Consider the following 20,999-nt stretch of genomic DNA (forward strand, 5'->3'; position numbering starts at 1 on the left):
AGGAGAATTACTTGAACCCGGGAGGCATACGTTGCAGTGAGCTGAGATCACGCCACTGCACTCCAGCCTGGTGACAGAGCAAGATGCCATCTCAAAAAAAAAGAAAAGAAAAAAAAAAAGAAACTATGGCACTAGGAATACAATAATACAGGTGGGTGATACAAAATGAGAATACTTGGTGATCAAGACTATGAAAATAGCACTCTGGGTAGAATGCTGGAAGATAACATGCTTGTGTTTCTAGCATCTTCAGTACTGGTGAGACAGGGCGTCTCTTAAATTAGGTAATGCTTGCCTTACATGATGGTGGCTTTAACTCTCTGAGCTTAGCTCATTTTAGGATGGATCATTTTAGTGAGAACTGAATCTCCGTATTACTTAGAGAAGTAATATAAAGAAAATGCTGGGAAGAGAAGGAGCAGCTGAACACTGCCAGGAAGAGTCAGCTGATAGCTTAGTTTTCTTGGGGACAGTGGATACTGAAACAGTTGCCATTCAAAATTGTCTTCAACAGTATTATGGATCAGAGGAGCTTTTGTGGAATATTCTGGGAGCCTTACTACATGTCACAATATTATTTCTAAGAAAAAAATATTTCAGGTTCTAACTTAAAAATGAGGTTTGGGGATAAAGTCTTATTTAAAATAGAACTATCTTTATATTATTATTATTTTTTGAGACAGAGTCTCGCTCTGTCACCCAGGCGGGAGTGTAGTGCCAAACTCGCTCATTGCAACCTCCATCTCCTGGGTTCAAGTGATTATCCTGCCTTAGCCTCCCGGGTAGCTGCGATTACAGGTGTCTGCCGCCATGACCGGCTAATTTCTGTATTTTTAGTAGAGATGGGGTTTCACCATGTTGGCCAGGCTGGTCTCAAATTCAGGTGATTTGCCCGCCCCAGACTCCCAAAGTTCTGGGATTACAGGTGTGAGCCACAGCACCCAGCCAGAACTGCCTTTATTTACATGTTTAGCATCCTATAAGCATTACTAAGCATTTAACATATAAAGAAAATATCTTTATAATTTCAGTTCTCATCAAATGACTTGTGCACATGTTAGAAAAGAACCTAACTTTAGAGTTAATATATATTAAGAGTCCTGAATTTAAGGCCTCTGAGGGGTTTTTAAACCTTGTGGCACTGAAAGCTTCCAAAGGGGATTTCAGAAATGAGTTGCTAAAGGAAGGGTTGGAAAGATTTTCCAGTTCCAATGCTAGACTGAGTGAACCACAAGAGAAGCCTAAGGTCCACCATTTTCTTATAGACAAGTACTTCTGTTTCATCAATATTTAAAATAAATGAACAAGATTCCAGTAGGTGACGTCCAGTAAGTCTAATTAATGGCACGCACAAATTTGGAGATGCAGTTCTCACTGAAATAATCCACCCTCAAATGACCTAGCTTCATAAAGTGATCATCCCCACCACGTAAATGATGTGAATCCCAATCACTGAAGATTTAAGACTTCGTATGTACCCCAGTGACTGAAGTACAGGTCCCTTCCTTTCACATAGTAACAAGCCATTGCTAACTGGGTGCTAAACATCATCCCTAAATACTTAATTTGCTCCTATTATCTGGGCCTACAAAAAGATAACCGAAAGTAGGTATACAGAACATTTCTGGAAGAACTTCTTAAGAAAGTGATAACAATAGTTACCTCTGGGGAATGGGGCTAGATGACTTGAGGATGGCACACTAATTGTTTTTGTACCATCAGCATTTATTTTCATAAAAAAAAAAAAAACACTGGGCTCCTATCAGATGATGTTCAACAGATTACTGTTACAGAAATGTTTACAATCCATTACGTCTCAGTTGACTACTCTTCAGGATAAAATCTAAAAACCTGAGCATATAAGAAGATACTTCATGAGATGGTTCCTTTATAAAGCCATATCTCTTAATCATCACATATTATTTAGCGTGATATACACACTTTCTAAAATTTTGGATATCCAGCGTGGCACTCCGTAATTTCCAGCAATGACTAAGTTCCTTCTTACCAAGGTAAGGTTCATGGTAATAGAGAGGATGGGAGTATCTGAGACTGTACATTACTGTTTCCATCCTGGTTTTGACAAGAATTATCAGGAAACCTAATGTTAAGAAAAAAAAATCCCTATCACATTTTACCAATTAGAGATCTGAGTTATTGTTTCTATTTTTAAATAATCTTTGAGAAAGCTTAGTTTCACTGTTTAGATGAGAACAACAAAAGGTGGTTCAATTCTGGAGTGGGACATACAGTAGAATGAGGCTGGGAAAGAGAGACTTTGAACTATTAACCATAATGAGGGTACTGGGCACAGATGAAGGTATCAAGAATTTTTTTTTTTTTTTTTTTTTTCAGACAGTCTCGCTCTGTCACCCAGGCGGGAGTGCAGTGGTGCCGATCTTGGCTCAATGCAACCTTCACCTCCAGGGTTCAAGTGATTCTCCTGTCTCAGCCTCCCGAGTAGCTGGGATTACAGGTGCGTGCCACCACACCCGCCTAATTTTTGTATTTTTAGTAGAGACAGGGTTTCACCCTGTTGGCCAGGCTGGTCTCAAACTCCTGACCTCAGGTGATCCACCCACCTCAGCCTCCCAAAGTGTTAGGATTACAGGCGTCAGCCACTGGCAGCTGGCCAGGAAGAATTTTATGTTGCTACCTTGTTAAGGAAGTAAAGCCATCTTTTCATCTTCGATAGAATTCAATAGTTAATGCCTAAAACAAAGACCTTTAAGTGGCATTATAAGTGTTATAGAGATACTGAGGTAGATATATAACCAGCTGAAAGAATGTGTAAGTGATTGTTTTTGGGGAGAGGAAATAGAAGGGAGAGCAGGGGAACACTTTTTTTTTTTTTAATTTCTTGTGGAAGGTCTTCTGAAATAATGTACATATGCAATTTTGATAAAAAGACTGGAATATGGGGCCAGGTGTGGTGGCTCACGCCTGTAATCCCAGCACTTTGGGAGGCCAAGGCAGGTGAATCACCTGAGGTCAGGAGTTCGACACCAGCCTGGTCAACATGGTCAAGCCCCATCTCTGCTAAAAATACAAAAATTAGCTGGCTGTGGTGGCGTGGGCCTGTAATTCCAGCTACTCTGCAGGCTGAGGCAGGAGAATCTCTTGAACTCAGGAGGCAGAGGTTGCAGTGAGCCGAGATTGTGCCACTGTACTCCAGCATGGGCAACAGAGCGAGACTCTGTCTCAAAAAAAAAAAATAAATAAAATAAAAAAAAGATAAGAATATGGAAAAACAAAGTGGCCCAGTAAGAGAGAAGTCTATATTAGCCACCACTGTGGTAAAAACAGATAAGCAGACACTCAACTCAGAATCAGTAGTGGGTACTGAACTCTATCAGCACAAGTGAGAGATTCAATCTAAGAACCGAATTAGTGTTGCTAAAATATCACCTTTCTTTTACAAATAAGGAAACTGAGGCACATTGTTAAACAATTCACTAAAGATGAGAGCCAGTCACAAACTACATTTTCTAGAGTTGAGTCCTATTTTATAGGACTAAGAGAAATTCAAATTAGGCAAGAGAGGTTACTGTAGATTGAAAAAAACAGCTGCAATTATTTTTCTTCCTGTGTCCCATCCCACTATGAGGCTGGCATTTATTTCCCCACCTCTTGAGTCTGACCTGGCCCAGTGACTTGCTTTGCTGAAAAGAATGTGGTGGAAGTGACAGTGTGCAAATTCCAAGCGCTTGTCTCAAAGGGTCTTGCATATTTGCTCCCTCTCTTGGAACCCGGCCTACGCCAAGTGAACAAGCCCTAGCTAGCCTATTGGAGGAAGAGAAAACTCAGAAGAGCTGAGAAGACTTGGCCTACAGTTAGTTGAACCCCAGACATGAGAGCCCAGCCTAGGTCAACAGAGGTATCTACCCAAACTGCAGCTGATGACGTTTGTTTAAGTGAGCTCAGTGGAGATGAGAACTGCCCAGTTGAAATGTAGACCTGTAAATAATAATAAATGGAGTTTTAAGCCACTACAGTTTTGAGGAGGCCTTTTACACAGCAATGGCTGATAGAGTTGTCATGTTTATATAAAAATAGGTTAAAACAAGTCACACAAAAGCAGCATATGGCTGAAATTTGTGGTATAACTCAAGATTTCAAGTAGTTAGGAAAGATTCAAACTAGGTCTCTAAAACATCAAGAGCTCCAAAGAGAACTGTTCTAAATGTCCGAAGATTCTGTCTAGGTGAGATCACTAGACAGAATTGATCCTACTGTTGGAACCTCTTGGCATTAAAGAGCTCTGACTGTTAGGGGAAGTGCAAATCTCCTAGGAATCAGTTTTTTGACCCCCTCTAGAACCTTAGGTAGGGGGTGGAGGAAAAAAATGCATCCTGTGAGGAGATCAAGGGGTTTTCTAGGTCGCTGTCTTTTAGGAATCCCTCTAAGTAGACAGAGGATGGAAGAAGGGGTGATTCTCACCTATTAGAAGGGGATCTCTTTATCCCTCATCATCATTTTATCTCAGTAAACTGGGAATAGGCCCTGGTTACAGGGATCTTGCCACTTAAAGATTCAATCTTTTAGACTGGGAATGAGGATTCAGACAACTCAATCTTCATGTAAATACTTGGTAAAGAAACAGGACACAAAGGAGGAATGCTGGAAAAATCTGGTTTATGAAAACAGAAATCAAACCAAGTTACTAACCAACCTCCCCATCCCCTTCAGGCACACAAAAACATTTGCCTCTGTACTCTGGCAATGCTTAATTATAACACACACTCAAGTGGCTGTAAAAAAACCTAACAAAACAGAAACCATTTTAACATCTGAATAGTGATTTATGAACAGATTTCCTCTGGCAAATGGGGCCAGCTATTCTTAAGGCTTGCCAAATAGCTGTTAGATGTCTATATTTCTGTATGTGCCTGCATTTGTATATGGTTAGAGTGTAAAGTAATGACAGACTGAGGCTTTGGTTTCAGAACTTCAGATGTATCAAAAATACAGATTTTTATGTTTGATTTATATTTGTATGTTTATCTCCTTAAAGCGAAGAGATTATACATCTCAGATCTGTAGGAGTTGATGTATACTTGGTCAAACACTGCTTGACTCAATGTTTTTCTTTTTTTTTTTTAAGTAAAAAGTTTGAAAACTGTAACTCCCTAGGTTTTTTCCAGCCTCCAGTTCAATTGGCTAGTCATTTCTTCTCTCCCAATGTAGTGATTTTTTTTTAAGGTCTTAATATTTGAAGGAAGCCAACAGTCATTTATTCCGAATTAAACTTGAAGTTAATAAAGTTTCAATTCATAATTTTTCCAAACCAACCAATGTAAAAACCCAGATTTTCCTGAATTGAGTCATGTAAGAATTTTTGTAAGTGACAAAAAAAAATACATGTTAAGACTGTGGAAAAATGGAGAAAAGGCCTGAAATAAAATCAGGAGTTAATTACTTAAAAAATTGCATATGCCAGGCTGGGCGCAGTCGCTCACGCCTATAATCCCAGCACATTTGGGAGGCTGAGGCGGGTGCATCACCTGAGGTCAGGAGTTCAAGACCAGCCTGGCTAACATGGTGAAACCCTGTCTCTACTTAAAATACAAAAATTAGCTGGGCATGGTGTTGCATGCCTGTAATCCCAGCTACTAGGGATGCTGAGGCAGGAGAATTGCTTGAACCCAGGAAGTGGAGGTTGCAGTCAGCTGAGATCGTGCCACTGCACTCCAGCATGGGCGACAGAGCGAGACTCCGTCTAAAATAATAATAATAATAATTGCATATGCCTTAGAGTTTTAAAGGTGTAAATGTTTTGTGTGTAAAAGCATTAAAAACTAGTTTCAACAGCAATAAATACATTTTTCCTTTGTGAAAATGAAGACCCTTACAGTTTAACCATAAACTTAAAATAGCTAATCTAAAACAGACATTAACTTTACGTTTTAGTGAGAAACAATACCACCAAATAGAAACACCACCACCAAAAACTGCTTTGGGTATTGGATATTTATGTGGGTTTTTTGTTTGTTTGTTTTTTGAGAGACGGACTTGCCATACTACCCAGGCTGGTCTCAAACTCCTGGACTCAGGCGAACCTCCTGCCTCAGGCTTCTGAGTAGCTGGGACTATACGTGCACACCACTGCACTGGGCTAGGATCTTTATGTTTTTATCTCACTTTAGAGGATATAGGAAAAAAGGTATTTGGACTACAAACAGGGAATATTGCAGTAAGATAATCTGTAATTAAGTAATTCCTTATTAACCTAGTTAAAAATAAAAATAGTTTAATGAGGATGTGTTGTCTTTGGACTATTTCTATATAATTTATTTTCTATAACAAACAAAAGCACTTACCACAGAACACCATACAGAATGGTAAAACTGGATAAATAAACCTGAATTCTTTGTGGCTCAACATGCTATAATAAAAAGAAATATTAAAAATATTAATTATCATGTTATATGATACATTGAGAAAGTAATGTATTTAATATATATTTAACTTGATCTATTTATTTTCTAAGTACTCAGACTGAATTTCTTGCTTCAGGAATTAGTCTCATTTTTTAGTTATAAGGTGATTATGAGATGGTAAAACTAATCATAAAATATGATGTCAATTTGAAATTACAGAGTACAGTTACATTCTAAAAACGGGATTTCTATTTCTATCCAAGTAAGTAAAATTAGTCAAATTTGGAACAAGGATACATCATTTTTATTTTAGAATGTATTTCTGTGGTCCTTCAATTTAAAATTTTGGTGGTATTGACTGATGATTGATTCACTGAGACTGGATCTTGTTTTGTCACCTAGACCGAAATGCAGTAGCACAATCATAGCTCACTGCAACCTTAAATTCCTGGGCTCAAGCAGTCCTTCTGCCTCAGCTTCCCAAATAGCTAGGACTACAGGCACATGCCATCATGCCCTGGTAATTTTACATTTTTTTCAGAGAGAGGGTCTTGCTATGTTGCTCAGGCTGGTCATGAACTCCTTGCTTCAAGCAATCCTCCCACCTTGGCCTTCCAAAGTATTGAAATTACAGGCATGAGCAACTGTGCCGTTTTTTTAAAAAACAAAAAAAATTAGTCCAAGTTCTTAAAAATTGAGTGTAATCCTTATTAAGCAAACTACATATCTAAAGTATTCACTCTAGTGCCTCCATAATTACTACTACTTGTATCTTCTAAGATAATTCCCACTAACAAAAGTTAATGGCACCTCCAAAAAATAAAGTTTACTTTTTGAAGAATTTGATTTGATTTATTGGTAACATAAAACATTTTAGCCTTTTGAACAAATAAAATCTTACCTATAAACAAGCAGTGTCCATAGCACAGTCACCAAAAGTATCCGGTGTCTCTTTGGTGCTAGATAGCAGCCATGAATAAAGAAGGGTAAGTGAGTACCCAAGATAACTGGAAATCCTTGACTGAAGTACCAGTGCCATGGATGAGAACCATAAAATGTTCCCAAGTTCTGCAGCACGTTAAATTTCAAAAAATTAAATTGAACCAGAGTCCACTGGCACAGTTGAAGGAAAAATAAATAGAAATGTGTTAGTGCCAAGTAGTAATGTTTGGCATTAGGGAACTGACACAATTTTGACATTAAATCAGGGCAAGTCTTAAAACCAGAAAATAGTTTAAATTAATAATTTGTTTTTTTTTTTTTTCGTGCAGTGGCACGATCTCGGCTCACTGCAAGCTCTGCCTGCCAGGTTCACACCATTCTGCTGCCTCAGCCTCCCGAGTAGCTGGGATTACAGGCACCCGCCACCACGCCTGGGTAATTTTTTGTATTTTTAGTAGAGAAGGGGTTTCACTGTGTTAGCCAGTATGGTCTTGATCTCCTGACCTTGCCATCTGCCCGCCTTGGCCTCCCAAAGTGCTGCAATTACAGGCGTGAGCCACCGTGCCCGACCTCATAATTTTGACTAATGACTATATGGAATCCTTCTTGTTATTTTTTCTTCTTTAAGTATTAATGTGTTCTTTGTTAATTTGTAAAACTAGGTTTTTGAGATTCAAAGTGAGGTTCAAACTTACATTTTAGCAATCTAAGTTTTTTTTTTATTTCAATAGTTTTTGGGGCACAGATGGCTTCTGGTTACATGAATAAGTTCTTCAGAGGTGATTTCTAGGATTTTGGTCCACTCATCACCGAAGCAATGTACACTGTACCCAATATGTACTCTCTATTTTTCACCCCTCTCCCACCCTTCCCCACCCCGCGTCCCCAGAGTCCATTCTATCATTCTTATGTCTCTGCATCCTCATAGCTTAGCTCCCACTTGTAAGTAAGAACATATGATATTTGGTTTTCCATTCCTGAGTTATTTCACTTAGAATAATGGCCTCCAGTACCATCCAAGTTTTATATCTAGTTAGAGATAAGGAGGATACTAGACAAATTTTTCGGACTGTGTGTGGTACTTTACAATATCACATTACCTGTTAAGATAAAGCTTTGAAAACATTACAATTTGAATTACAGCACAAAGCTGACAATAATGACAAACAGCAACAACAGGTAACATTCAGTGCTCACTTAATAATTCCCTGCCTTAAAATGTACTCTCCTGAATATTAACTAGGAATACTAATTCTTTTATGTAGAAAGCACAACAAATTGAACCAAAGGCTTATTAGGATATGCCTAGAAGTCTTTTGTAGTGTATCCCATATCATTTAAAAAAATTGTTTGCCTCTGTTCTAAAGTATTAATGGATTAAAAATAAAAATAGCTGTTAGCTTAATATACTTTTACTTACTTGGCCAAAAAAAATACGATCAATCATCAGAGACAAACTCAAAGTAGCAAAGCTGAAAAACAAAAATAGAATAGTGATTCACATTTGCAGCTTGCTGAAAATCCACTATTAGCATATGGCTTTGTATGTGCCTTGCATCAAAAGCCACCATAAAAATGCTTTACAGTTTCACCAACTGAATATGGATTTACACATTTTGAAAGGTATCTGTTGATAAAGATCAGTAAATAAGGTTATATAATTAATTAATATCGTAAAAATATATTAATATAAAGATTATTGAAAGACTACTGCAGTGTAACAAATTACCCCAAAACTTGTTAACTTAAACTATGAATATTTACCATTTCATAGTTCCTGGGGATCAAGAACCTAGGTGTTGCTTAGCTGTGTGCCTCTGGCTCGAGGTCTCTCATGAATTGTAGTCAAGCTCTTAGCAGGGGCTACAGTTTCATGTGAAGGTTCAATTGTGGGTGGATAGATCAGCTTCCAGACTTGCTCACATGGTTGCTGATGGGGCTAAGTTCCTCAATATATGGCCATCTCCTTAAGGCTGCTTCATGACATAATAATTGGCTTAACCCAGGGTAAGTCAGCCAAGAGTGAGTGAGACAGGCACCCAAGATGGAAACCATAGTCTTTTTTATTTATTTATTATTTTCTTTTTTTTAGAGACAGGGTCTTGCTCTGTCACCCAGGCTGGAGTGCAGTAGTGTGTGATTATGGCTCACTGCAGCCTTGACCTCCCGGGCTCAAGTGATCCTCCCACCTCAGCCTCCCAAGTAACTAGGACTATAGGTGTGTGCCGCCATGACTGGATAATTTTTGGATTTGCTGTAGAGATGGGGTCTCACTATATTACCCAACTGGTCTCAAACTCTGAGGCTCAAGCAACACTTCCACCTTGGCCTCCCAAAATGCTGGGATTACAGATGTAAGCCACTGTGCCCGGCCACCATATCTTTTCATAACCCAGTCTTGTAAATGATATCCAGTCCCTTCTGCTGTATTCTACGCATTAGAATTGAGTCAACAAATCTAGCCCATGTTCAAGGGGAGGGGATTATACATAAACAGCAGAAGGATGAGATCATTGGAGGCCATCTCAGTGACTGCCTACTACAAACACATATACAGAAAAATACGCTATGAGGATAAAGCTCTATGAATCATCACTATATGAACACAACTGTGTAACTGCCATACAGAGCGGAATAAAGAGTATTAGCAGCACCCCCTTATCCCTCCAATCAGTCAGTCCCTACCCCCTCCTCAAAAGTAACCCAAAGGTAACCCTTCCGCTTCCCAAAGATAACCACTATCCTAATTTCTGACAGAACAGATGAGTTTTATCTTTTTTTGAATTTTATAAGAATAGAATCATACCATATGTACTCATGTCCAAATTCCTTTAGTCATTATGCTTGTGAGATTGAACCAAGTTTTTTTGCATGCTGTAGTTCATTCATTTACAATGCTGTGTATTGTAACTATGTATACCACACTGTATGTATTCCTGCTGTTGATGGACACTGTGCTTCCATTTTCAGCTATTGTGAATAGTGCTGCAATGAACATTCTTTTACACATCTTTTGGTATCCATATATGTGCATTTCTGTTAGACATATACTTAGGACTGGAATTGGTGGGCCCTAAGGTAGTGGTCCCTAACCTTTTTGGCACCAGGGTCTGGTTTCTTGAAAGATAGTTTTTCCATGAACAGGTTGTGGGGGTGGGAGTGGGGCATGGTTTCTGGATGAAACTGTTCCACCTGAGATCACTGGACATTAGATGCTCATACGGAGCACAATCTAGATCCCTTGCATGTGCAGTTCACAATAGGGTTTACACTTCTATAAGAATGTGACAGGAGGTGGAGCTCAGGCAGTAATGCTTGCTTGCTCACCTCCTGCTGTGCAGTCCAGTTCCTAAGAGGTCATGGACTGGTGCCAGTCCACAGCCTTGGGACTGAGGACCCCTGTCCTAAGTTATAAGTGCAACTATGTATTTATTTAGCTTTTGTAAATACTTAAAAGTTTTCCAAAGTAGTTAGTAGTTTGCATTCCCACAGGAATATATAAGTTCCACATCATACTAGCCATTTGGGTGGATGTATAGTATAGTAGTATTTCATGGTGGTTTTACTTTGTATTTCCTAATAACAAATGAGATGAGTCTCTTTATACTTATTGACCATTTTAATATTTTTTGAAGTACCTGATGAAATCTTTTCAATCATTTTTCTATGAGTTATCTTTTTCTTATAGATTTTTACAAGTTTTATATATAATCTGGATGTAAGGGTTTAGTTGGTTACATGTATTACAGCATCTTCTTCTGATCTGTAGCTTGCTTTTTCACTCTTTTTTTTTTTTTTTTTTGAGACAGAGTCTCACTGTGTTGCCAAGGCTGGAGTGCAGTGGCACAGTGGCATGATCTCAGCTCACTGCAGGCTCCGCCTCCCAGGTTCAAGCAATTCCCCTGCCTTAGCGTCCTGAGTAGCTGGGATTACAGGTGTCTGCCACCACATCCGGCTAATTTTTTGTATTTTTAGTAGAGACAGGGTCTCACCATATTAGCTAGGATGGTCTCGATCTCCTGACCTCATGATCCACCCGCCTTGGCCTCCTAGTGTTGGGATTACAGGTGTGAGCCACCACGCCGGCCATGCTTTTTCACTCTTAATGGTGAATCTGGGCCGGGCGCGGTGGCTCAAGCCTGTAATCCCAGCACTTTGGGAGGCCGAGACGGGCGGATCACGAGGTCAGGAGATCGAGACCATCCTGGTTAATATGGTGAAACCCTGTCTCTACTAAAAAGTACAAAAAAACTAGCCGGGCAAGGTGGCGGGCGCCTGTAGTCCCAGCTACTCGGGAGGCTGAGGCAGGAGAATGGCGTGAACCCGGGAGGCGGAGCTTGTAGTGAGCTGAGATCCGGCCACTGCACTCCAGCCTGGGCGACAGAGCGAAACTCCGTCTCAAAAAAAAAAAAGGTGAATCTGATGAACAAAAGTCTTTAATTTTAATATATTCAAATGTATCTATCTTTTTATTTATAGTTAGTACTTATTGTCTATTTAGGAAAGTTTTGCCTGCCTCAAGATCATGAGGATATTCTGTCATATCTTGCACAACCACCACTGTTTTACCTTTACATCAAGATCTATAATTCCCTCGGAGTTTTTGCTTTTTTGTTTTTCATTTTTGCTTATGCTGGGATGGTAGGAGTCAAGATTTTTTTTTTTCCATATGGATAGCCAACTATGTATTTATTGAAAAGACTATCCAGGCCAGGCTCAGTGGCTCATGCCTGTAATCCCAGCACTTTGGGAGGCTGAGGCGAGTGGATCACAAGGTTGGAGTTCAAGACCAGCCTTGCCAACATGGTGAAACCCCGTGTCTACTAAAAAAAAAATACAAAAATTAGCCAGGTGTGATGGCAGGTGCCTGTAATCCCAGCTACTCAGGAGGATAAGGCAGGAGAATCGCTTGAACCCAGGTAGCGGAGGTTGCAGTGAGCCAAGATTGCGCCACTGCACTCCAGCCTGAGCGACAGAGTAAGACTCTGTCTCAAAAACAAAAAAACAAAACAAAACAAAAACAAATCAGAAAAGAAAAAAGAAGACTATCCCTTCCTTACTGTACTACAGTATCACTTTCCTCATAAAGTGACTACATATGTTTGTATGCTGCTGGACCATATTCTGTACCACTGATCTATTTGTTTTACCTTGCACTAATTCTAATTCTAAGTTGTCTTAACTACGATAGCTTTGTAATAAGTCCTTTTTTTTTTCTGAGACAGAGTCTCACTCTGTCGCCCAGGCTGGAGTGCAGTGGCACGATCTTGGCTCACTGGAGCCTCCGCCTCTTGGGTTCAAGCGATTCTCCTGTCTCAGCCTCCCGAGTAGCTGGGACTATAGGCACCCGCCACCATGCCCAGCTAGTTTTTGTATTTTTAGTAGAGATGGGGTTTTGCCATGTTGGCCAGGCTGGTCTCGAACTCCTGACCTCAGGTGATCCGCCCACCTTGGCCTCTCAAAGTGCTAGGATTACAGGCGTAAGCCACTGCGCCTGGCCTACACTACTAGATGTTAAGACTTATTACAGGGCGGGTGTGGTGGCTCCCTGGCCTACACTACTAGATATTAAGACTTATTACAGGCCAGGCGTGGTCGTAATGTACCTCAATTTGGGTTTATCTGATGTTTTCTCAGGATTAGATTCAGGTTATGCATTTTGGCAGTTAACACCACCAAAGTGAAGGGATGGTTTTCTCAGTGCCTCCGATCAAGCATCTCACAATACTGATTTGTCCTATTACTAGCAATGTTAACTTCAGTCACCTAGTTAAGGTATGTCTCCCAAGTTTCTCTGCTATAAAATTATCATTTGTAATTAATAGGTCTCTTGTGGAAGATACTTTAGAACTGTGTAACTATTCTTCAAACTTTTACCCACTGGTTTAATATTCAAGTGCAATTAATATTTGTATATGGACCCTGTATCTAGTGAGCATGCTTCATTTGTTTACTTATCTAATAGTTTATCTTTAGATTCTTTTGAATTTTCTACATATACAATCATGATACAAAGTCACAGAGTTTTATTTCCTCCCTTCTACCATTAACTCGCTTTTCTTGTCCTATTGCACTAGGTAGGATGGATACTGTTGAACAGGAGTGGTGATAATAACTATCGTTGTATCTTTCCCAATCTCAAGGGAAAGGGTTTTAATATGTTCACACTAAGCACGATTTTTCTGTAAAGTTTTTATACAAACTGTCGTATGAATCAGTCGCTTTCCACAGTTTGTTTTCTAAGGGTTGTCTTCCCCCTCCCTGACAATCATGACTAGGCCTTTAGTTTCATCATATGCTTTCTGTGTGTCTATTAAGAAAGCCGTATTATTTTTCTCCTTTATTCTCTTGATGTCATGAATCATACTGACTGATTTTCAAATATCAAATATTATATTCTTGGAACAAACCCAATCTTGGATGTCATGTATTCTTTTAAATATTGTATGGATTCAGTTTACTAATATTTCTTCAGGATTTTTGCATTCACAGTCATGAGAAATACTGGTTTATAATTGACCTTTCTTGTAATGTCCTCGTTAGATTTTGGTATCGAGAATATGCTATTGTCATGAGAAGAACTGGGAAATGTTTTTCTTTTTCCGTTCTGTGGAATAGTTCATGTGAACTGATGTTTCTTCTTTCTTAAATGTATGGAATAATTTGCCAATGAAGCCATTTGAACCTGATGCATCTTTCTTTGAAGATCTTAACTACAAATTAAATTTCTTTAATTCATATAGTACTGTTCAGATTTTCTACTTCTCCTGTCAGTTTTGGTAAGCTGCATTTTTCTAGAAATGTGTTCATTTGTCAAGTTTATTAGCAAAAAGTTGTTTATAATATTGTCTTCTTCATTTTGGGAATGGCTGTAAGACCTATAGTCATTCCTGTCTTGTCAATTATTGGTGAGATAGTGTGGCAGCTGGAAGGCAATTGAAGTATTTTGGATTTTACAAAATGACAAAATGATATCCCAAATTCTCAAGGCCATGTAAAAAGTAAACAAAAATTGGTCCACATATATTATAATTTTTCCTAAGACGAATTCAATATTTTTCTCTATATTTAGAGACACTATTACTGTTTGGAGATGCAACTGACTATTTTTAAAGAGTGCTAAATATGTAAAAGGTTGTTATATCATTCAAGTCTGAAGCCAACTCTATGCATCAAAGGACTTGAATATAAGACTAATTAGGACTGTGATTGACATTTGTTCTATACTGCAAAACTTCAGAATATTTTCACGTGCATTATCTCATTTGTTCTCTTCTATATTTTGCTACAAAATAAACAAAGCAAGCATCTGATCTATGTGAAAAGGTTCCTTTAGGCTTTTTCAGCTTTAAGCGAGCTCATTCTCCATGCATGCCAAATTCATATTCACCCTGATGTTACTTGAAACACCACCCACTTTATAAGGCTTCTACTAATATTCCCTCTGCAAGCAGAATTAGATTACTTTCTGTTCTTCTGCAGAATTTTGTTATGTCTAACTTAGAATACTTCATTTTTAATTTTTATTTCTATTTTGAGATGGAGCCTCGCTCTGTTGCACAGGCTGGAGTGCAGTGGTGCGTTCTCGGCTCATTGCAACCTCTACCTCTGGGGTTCAAGCGTTCTCCTGCCTCAGCCTCCCAAGTAGCTGGGATTACAGGCACACCCCACAATGCCCAGCTAATTTTTTTGCATTTTTAGTAGAGACGGGGTTTCGTCATATTGGCCAGGCTGGTCTTGAACTCCTGACCTCAGGTGATGTGCCTGCTTCAGTCTCCCAAAGTGCTGGGATTACAGGCGTGAGCCACCGTATCCAACCACTAGACCCCTTTAAATCACTGGGTAAGAATTATAATCCCTAACTGATGATGATTCAACCTACGATTTTTCAACTTTAAAATGGTACGCACACAGCCATTCTGTTTTTCACTTTCAGTATAGTATTCAATGAATTACATGAGATATTCAAATATTTTATTATGAAATAGGGTTTGTGTTAGATGATTTTGCCCAACTGTAGGCTAAGGTAAATGTTCTGAGCATGTTTATGATAGGCTAAGCTGTGATATTCAGTACGTTAGATGTGTTAAGTGCATTTTTAATGTAGAATATTTTCTTTTTTATTTATTTTGTTTAGAGACAGGTTATCACTGTTTTTCCCAGGCTGGAGTGGAGTGGAATGATCATAGCTCACTGCAACCTTGAACTCCTGGGTTGAAGGGATCCTCCTGCCTCAGCCTCCCAAGTAGCTAGGACCACAGGCGTGCCTACTGCCACCTATACTTGGCCAATTTTTAAATTTTTTTTGTTGAGACGGGGTCTCATTATGTTGCTCAGGCTGTTCTTGAACTCCTGGCCTCCCAAGGCACTGGGATTACAGGTGTGAGCCACTGTGCCTTGCCTGACTTATATTTTCAACCTGCAATGAGTTTATCAGGATGTAATCCCGAGTCAAGGAGCATCTGTATTGTTTTATCTTTTTCCCCCACAGACTTTGACTTTGAGAGCAGACACTGTATCTTACTCACCTCTGAATTATCAAATGCTGGATACAAAGTAGGTTAAATGCTTATTAAATGAGTAAGTTATTATCATGCTGCTGATGAGATTAACAAGGCTTTCTATCTCCCTCAGTGTCAAATCCGGAATGAACTGAGCCCCTGCTATCTCTCTGACCTCATTATTCCATTCTCCCAAGCTCACTCTCTTTTAGCCACATCCGTCTCCTTGCTGGTCCCTGAACATGCCCAGCATACTTAGTACTTGGCTGGTCCCTTTACCTGGAATATTCTCTCATCAAGTAACTACATGGTTCACTCTCTCAACTCCTTTAAGTTTTGGCTCCAGTGTCACCTTACATGGTGGTCTTTCCCAACCACCCTGTTTAAAAATAACAGCTCCCCTGTCACCCCAAGCACTGGCATTCCATCCTCCTTATGCCACAATTATTTTTCCCTGTATTGCCATCACTTGACAAATATATATTTATTCTTATCTTTTTAGCTGTCTGTCTCTCCCTACTAGAATGTAAACTTCATGAAGGCAGGTACTTTTTTTGGTTAAACTGATGCATCTCCTACATCTGGAACACTGCCTGGCACATAGTAGGATTAAATACTTCCTGAATGAATGAATACATTTAATGCAATATTATTAATACACCTGAGAAACGACAACAGTGGCAACTGAGACGCAAGACAATTTAGTCCTTTCAGATTGCTACCCGAAAAATACTTGTGACTAGTGAACACTAGTACAGTCATGCATTACTTAACAATGGGGATATATTGTGAGAACTGCATCATTAGGCAATTTCATCATTGTGCAAACATCATAGAGTGCACTTACACAAGCCTAGATGGTACAGCTTACAGACATCTAGGCTATATGGTATAGCCTATGGCTCCTAGGCTGCAAACCTATACAGCATGGTACTATACTGAATATTGTAAGCAATCGTAACATAATGCTATGTATCTATGTATCTTAACTATAGCTAAACAGGTTGGGCATGGTGGCCCATGCCTGTATTTCCAGCACTTTGGGAGGCCAAGGTGGGAGGATCACCTGAGGTCAGGAGTTTGAGAGTAGCTGGCCAACATGGTGAAACCCCAACTCTACTAAAAATAAAAAAATTAGCTGGGCGTGGTGGCAGGCGCCTGTAATCCCAGCTGTTTGGGAGGCTGAGGCAGGAGAATCACTTGAACCTGGGAGGCGGTTGAAGTGAGATTGCGCCATTGCACTCCAGCCTGGGTGACAGAGCGAGACTCGGTCTCAAATAAATAAATAAATATAAAATATATATAGCCAAACAGAGAAACTAAAGTATAGTAAAATACGGTAATTTAATCTTATGGGACCACTGTCATAAATGCAGTCCAGTGCTAACCAAAATGTTGTTATGCAGTGCATGATTGTATATTAAAAAGATCACTGTTGTAAGAGTCAGAATGCAGTCATCCCTTCAATAAATAATTATTTGGGGTAGTCTACTAGATACTTGGGATGTGTCTGATCCTAGGAGCTCACAGTATAGTTAGAAGACCTGGGTTTCAATATCAGTATAGCAACCAGGCCAATGACTTTGACTAACACATTTTTAATTTCTCCCAGCCTCCTGTTTTCTCTACTACCAAATAAAAACATATATTGCCTAGATAGAAGTATTATGAAAATTATGAGGTAATATGTGAAAACACATTATGAATTATAAAGCCTTATACAAATGTAAAAGAATCAAGTATCTCTAAAATATATTTGAGAAATATTTAGTAAATAAAGCATCAGAAAGCGCTAAGTTAGAAGTAATTACAAAAGCACTCAGTTAAGCAAATTAAAATAGTTATAATCAGGATCATAAATATAAGAATATAATATATAAGTTTTGCAATATTCTATTTCCTTGGACTAAGAGTGCTCATTGACATTAGAAGATAAAATAATTAACTGAAAGATGTAAAATCTTGTTCATAATCTGTGATTTATAGGCTACTAAAATTAATGGATGGATTATTGCCACACTTACCCTACAGGTAAAAAATGATGTAGAATAAGATCAAGCTTTCTTGGTTCTTGACAGAAATGTCTGAAGAGCAAAGGTGTCCAGGGAATAACAGCTGTGGGACGAATTATGAAGGCAAGTGCCACCAAGGATGAGTACTTGACACTGTAAGAGGAAAATGTGTGATAAGACAAGTGGGAAATTAACTTGAAGTTATCTATTATTTACACTGTGATTTGACATTTTCCTTTTGGTATGAATAGCTATATGAACTTTTTTTTTCTTTTTTTGAGACAGAGTCTTACTCTGTCACCCAGGCTGGAGTGCAGTGGCTCACTGCAACTTCTGCCTCCTGGGTGCAAGCGATTCTCCTGCCTCATCACCCCAAGTAGCTGGGATTACAGGTGTGCGCCACCATGCCTGGCTAATTTTTTGTATTTTTAGTAGAGACGGGGTTTCACCATGTTGGCCAGGCTGGCCTCCAACTCCTGACCTCAGGTGATCCACCCGCCTCAGTATCCTAAAGTGCTGGGATTACAGGCTAATCCCCGTGCCCGGCTAATTTTTTGTATTTTTAGTAGAGATGGGGTTTTACCATGTTGGCCAGGCTGGTCTCAAACTCCTGACCTCAAGTGATCCACCTGTCTTGGCCTCCCAAAGTGTGGAGATTACAGGCGTGAGCCACCGTGCCCAGCCAATACTTGCATTTCTTAAAGGAGTGTGCAAAATGTCATTTTATTGTCAGGTCTAGAATAGTATCTGTCGTACTTATACAAGGAAAAATGCTTATATAGCAGTCCTTTTGTATCACATGACCCTTGCACTTCCTAACAATTAGGGAACGGCACCTGGGCCCAAGTAGCCAATCTAAGGCTGGCCAGTGTGAAATAAAGTTATCTCCAGATAGAGACAATGATATTTAATGGACCTAATTAGATTCTCTCAAATTGAATATGAGATACAGAGAAATTTGGGTAATTGCTAGCAAGAATAGAAGTGGACAGAGACTAGCTAAGTCCCTAAATGATGGAAGACTAAGGCAGGATTCATAGGCTATTTGGTATATAAAGGCACAACAAAACAGCCCATTCCCCAAAACTGCCTTGGATTCTGCATAACATTTCAATTCATTTGTGTGGCTGAGATATTCTACAGTTTTCTTCCAGTCCTGGCCACAAGGCTTGAGATGCCCATTTTCCCTTTTAGTCTTATAATAAAGTCCTCATCATATACATAACTTGAGTGAATGCTTTTTCTTGTAGTTAAGAGAGTCTAAGACAAAATGATCTTATTTGATTTGATCCTCCTAACCTTTAACTTCCTATTCCTTTTGTGTAGGAAGAATGGATACTAGAATTTTAACTAGATCTCAAATTCTGTCTTTTTTCCTTTCAGTATATCCTAAATACTGTTACTACAAAAGTTTTTCAAAATCAGATTTGATTATGTCATGCTGCTCAAACGCCTCAAATGGCTCTCTATTACCTACAGAATAAAATCCAAATTCAAAGTCCCATTCCAGCCTCATCTCTTATTCTTCTCCTCTTACATGCATCCTACCACACTCTACAACTACTCTGGATAATCTGCCCTGAATATACTGTAACTGTAAATGAAGCCCACTGACAGTTATGTGCCTTCACTCATGTTCCCATTGCTTGGTATTTGTTTCCCCAGTTTAAAGGAAGCCAAATAAAGTCCAAGTATTTCCTATTTGCCCTTCCAAATCTTTTCTCCTCCAGCCTTTATCTAGTCTGCATGCAGGAAAGCTGACCTGAATGGACAGCATCAGTGGCTACCTTGCTTTCTGGTTTCTGACTGTTTTTGGCTGAGAGGCAGAAGAGTTGGGTCAGGATTATTTATTCCCCTGGCTGTGTCCTCATTATTGCTAAAGACTGGTTGTGCCTGTCCCCTGCTGGGGCCCTCTCTTATAATTATAGCTCTTTACAAATTCCAGTAACCATTTCTTCTCCTTGCTCTTTGGGGCCTAGAGATACTACAGACTTCCTGCTATAACTAGGCTGGCGGTACGATGGTGTTTCCTTATTGGCTTTCCTAAATATTGTCTACACCTTCGCAAATATTCCTATTGTTAAACTCTCCTTAATTATTCCGTTTGAGTATTATCTGTTCTCTGCTATAATGTATCAACTGAACATATTATTGTGGTTCTCATGACTCATGAAAATTAGGGGGTCTACTAGACATTACAATATGTTGATATTTAAGATTTTTCAAAAGTAGAGTTTTGTACATAATTATTAACAATAATTTTTCTTACCTGTTCATAGACTTTGAACCTTCCAAAGGATAGTAGAAAAGAGCAATTATAGTGAGAACAGTTTCCATGGTGTTTGTAAGTGTTCTGGTACAGCAATACCATGTGAACCAGGAGCACAACTGGCAAAAAAACTAAGAAAAAGTATAGAGCAAACATGTATGAAGTTGGAAATGGAAAACCTTAGTACATATTATCTTCTAAATAGCAAGCAAGTCTAAATATTGTGAAAAGGACATCAAAAGGTAGATGATATTAAAAGTAAGTAGGCATGCCCAAACATTGTTTTTAGAAACCTGTATCAAACACAGGTTTAAAATAATAGCAGATCTGTATTTGTTCATGTTAAGAAGTTTATACTTTCAGGTGCATTTTTATGGCACTCCATTTGATTTAAAATCAATCCCACTTTCCATTAATGAAACACATAAAAAACAGATTCTTTTCTGGTAGAGTTTAAGAAGATTGAAATTCATAACTAGATTCTTCCAATCAATATTTCTCAAACTGTCTTATAGTGCTGACACAAGTATTGTGACTTTTTAAATTGACCTTGTTTGGAATGTTGCACTTGTTTGGAATGTTTCCCTGTTTTGAAATGCTGATGAAAAATTAAGACAAAACAGGAAACAGGGAAAAAAAATCTGGAGACATTATTAAATTTTAATTTGGAAATTGACTAAATTAATGAATCAGTTTTTGGAAGAACATGCACACAGAGCACCATTAAGTCTACAAAACAAATGTGTTAAAAGAAACTTATTGAGGCAATTGTTAAGCATGTGGCACTAGCTTCCCATCTGGTCAAACATAGCCTTTAAAAAATGTTCCTAATTTTCATGAAAGTAAAAGTTTTTCCTAAACTAGAAGAACCTAGTGCTTTATCTTTCTCTTTCTT

At 38.8% G+C, this 20,999-nt stretch overlaps 2 protein-coding genes across 13 annotated transcripts in view; one reads left to right on the forward strand and one right to left on the reverse strand.

Moving 5' to 3' along the window:
* Nucleotides 1–20,999, forward strand: part of LOC116275822 (cell cycle progression protein 1) — a 90,006-nt gene that overhangs the window by 57,528 nt on the left and 11,479 nt on the right. The gene's annotated exons all lie outside the window — the stretch shown is intronic.
* LOC116275823 (GPI mannosyltransferase 3) overlaps nt 1–20,999 on the reverse strand; it is a 38,178-nt gene that overhangs the window by 7,581 nt on the left and 9,598 nt on the right. For 2 of the 4 annotated variants that reach the window (XM_031668648.1, XM_031668650.1), the window contains 5 exons: nt 20,105–20,235; nt 17,848–17,988; nt 8,743–8,794; nt 7,282–7,493; nt 6,321–6,385 (listed from right to left, as the gene is read on the reverse strand). In XM_031668648.1, coding sequence (XP_031524508.1) covers nt 6,321–6,385; nt 7,282–7,493; nt 8,743–8,794; nt 17,848–17,988; nt 20,105–20,235 — 601 coding nt within the window. The remainder of the gene's footprint in view (nt 1–6,320; nt 6,386–7,281; nt 7,494–8,742; nt 8,795–17,847; nt 17,989–20,104; nt 20,236–20,999) is intronic. The other 2 variants (XM_031668649.1, XM_031668651.1) reach the window with 2 other exon arrangements.

This window comes from Papio anubis, chromosome 7, assembly GCF_008728515.1.
Source record: "Papio anubis isolate 15944 chromosome 7, Panubis1.0, whole genome shotgun sequence".
Classification (NCBI taxonomy): domain Eukaryota; kingdom Metazoa; phylum Chordata; class Mammalia; order Primates; family Cercopithecidae; genus Papio; species Papio anubis.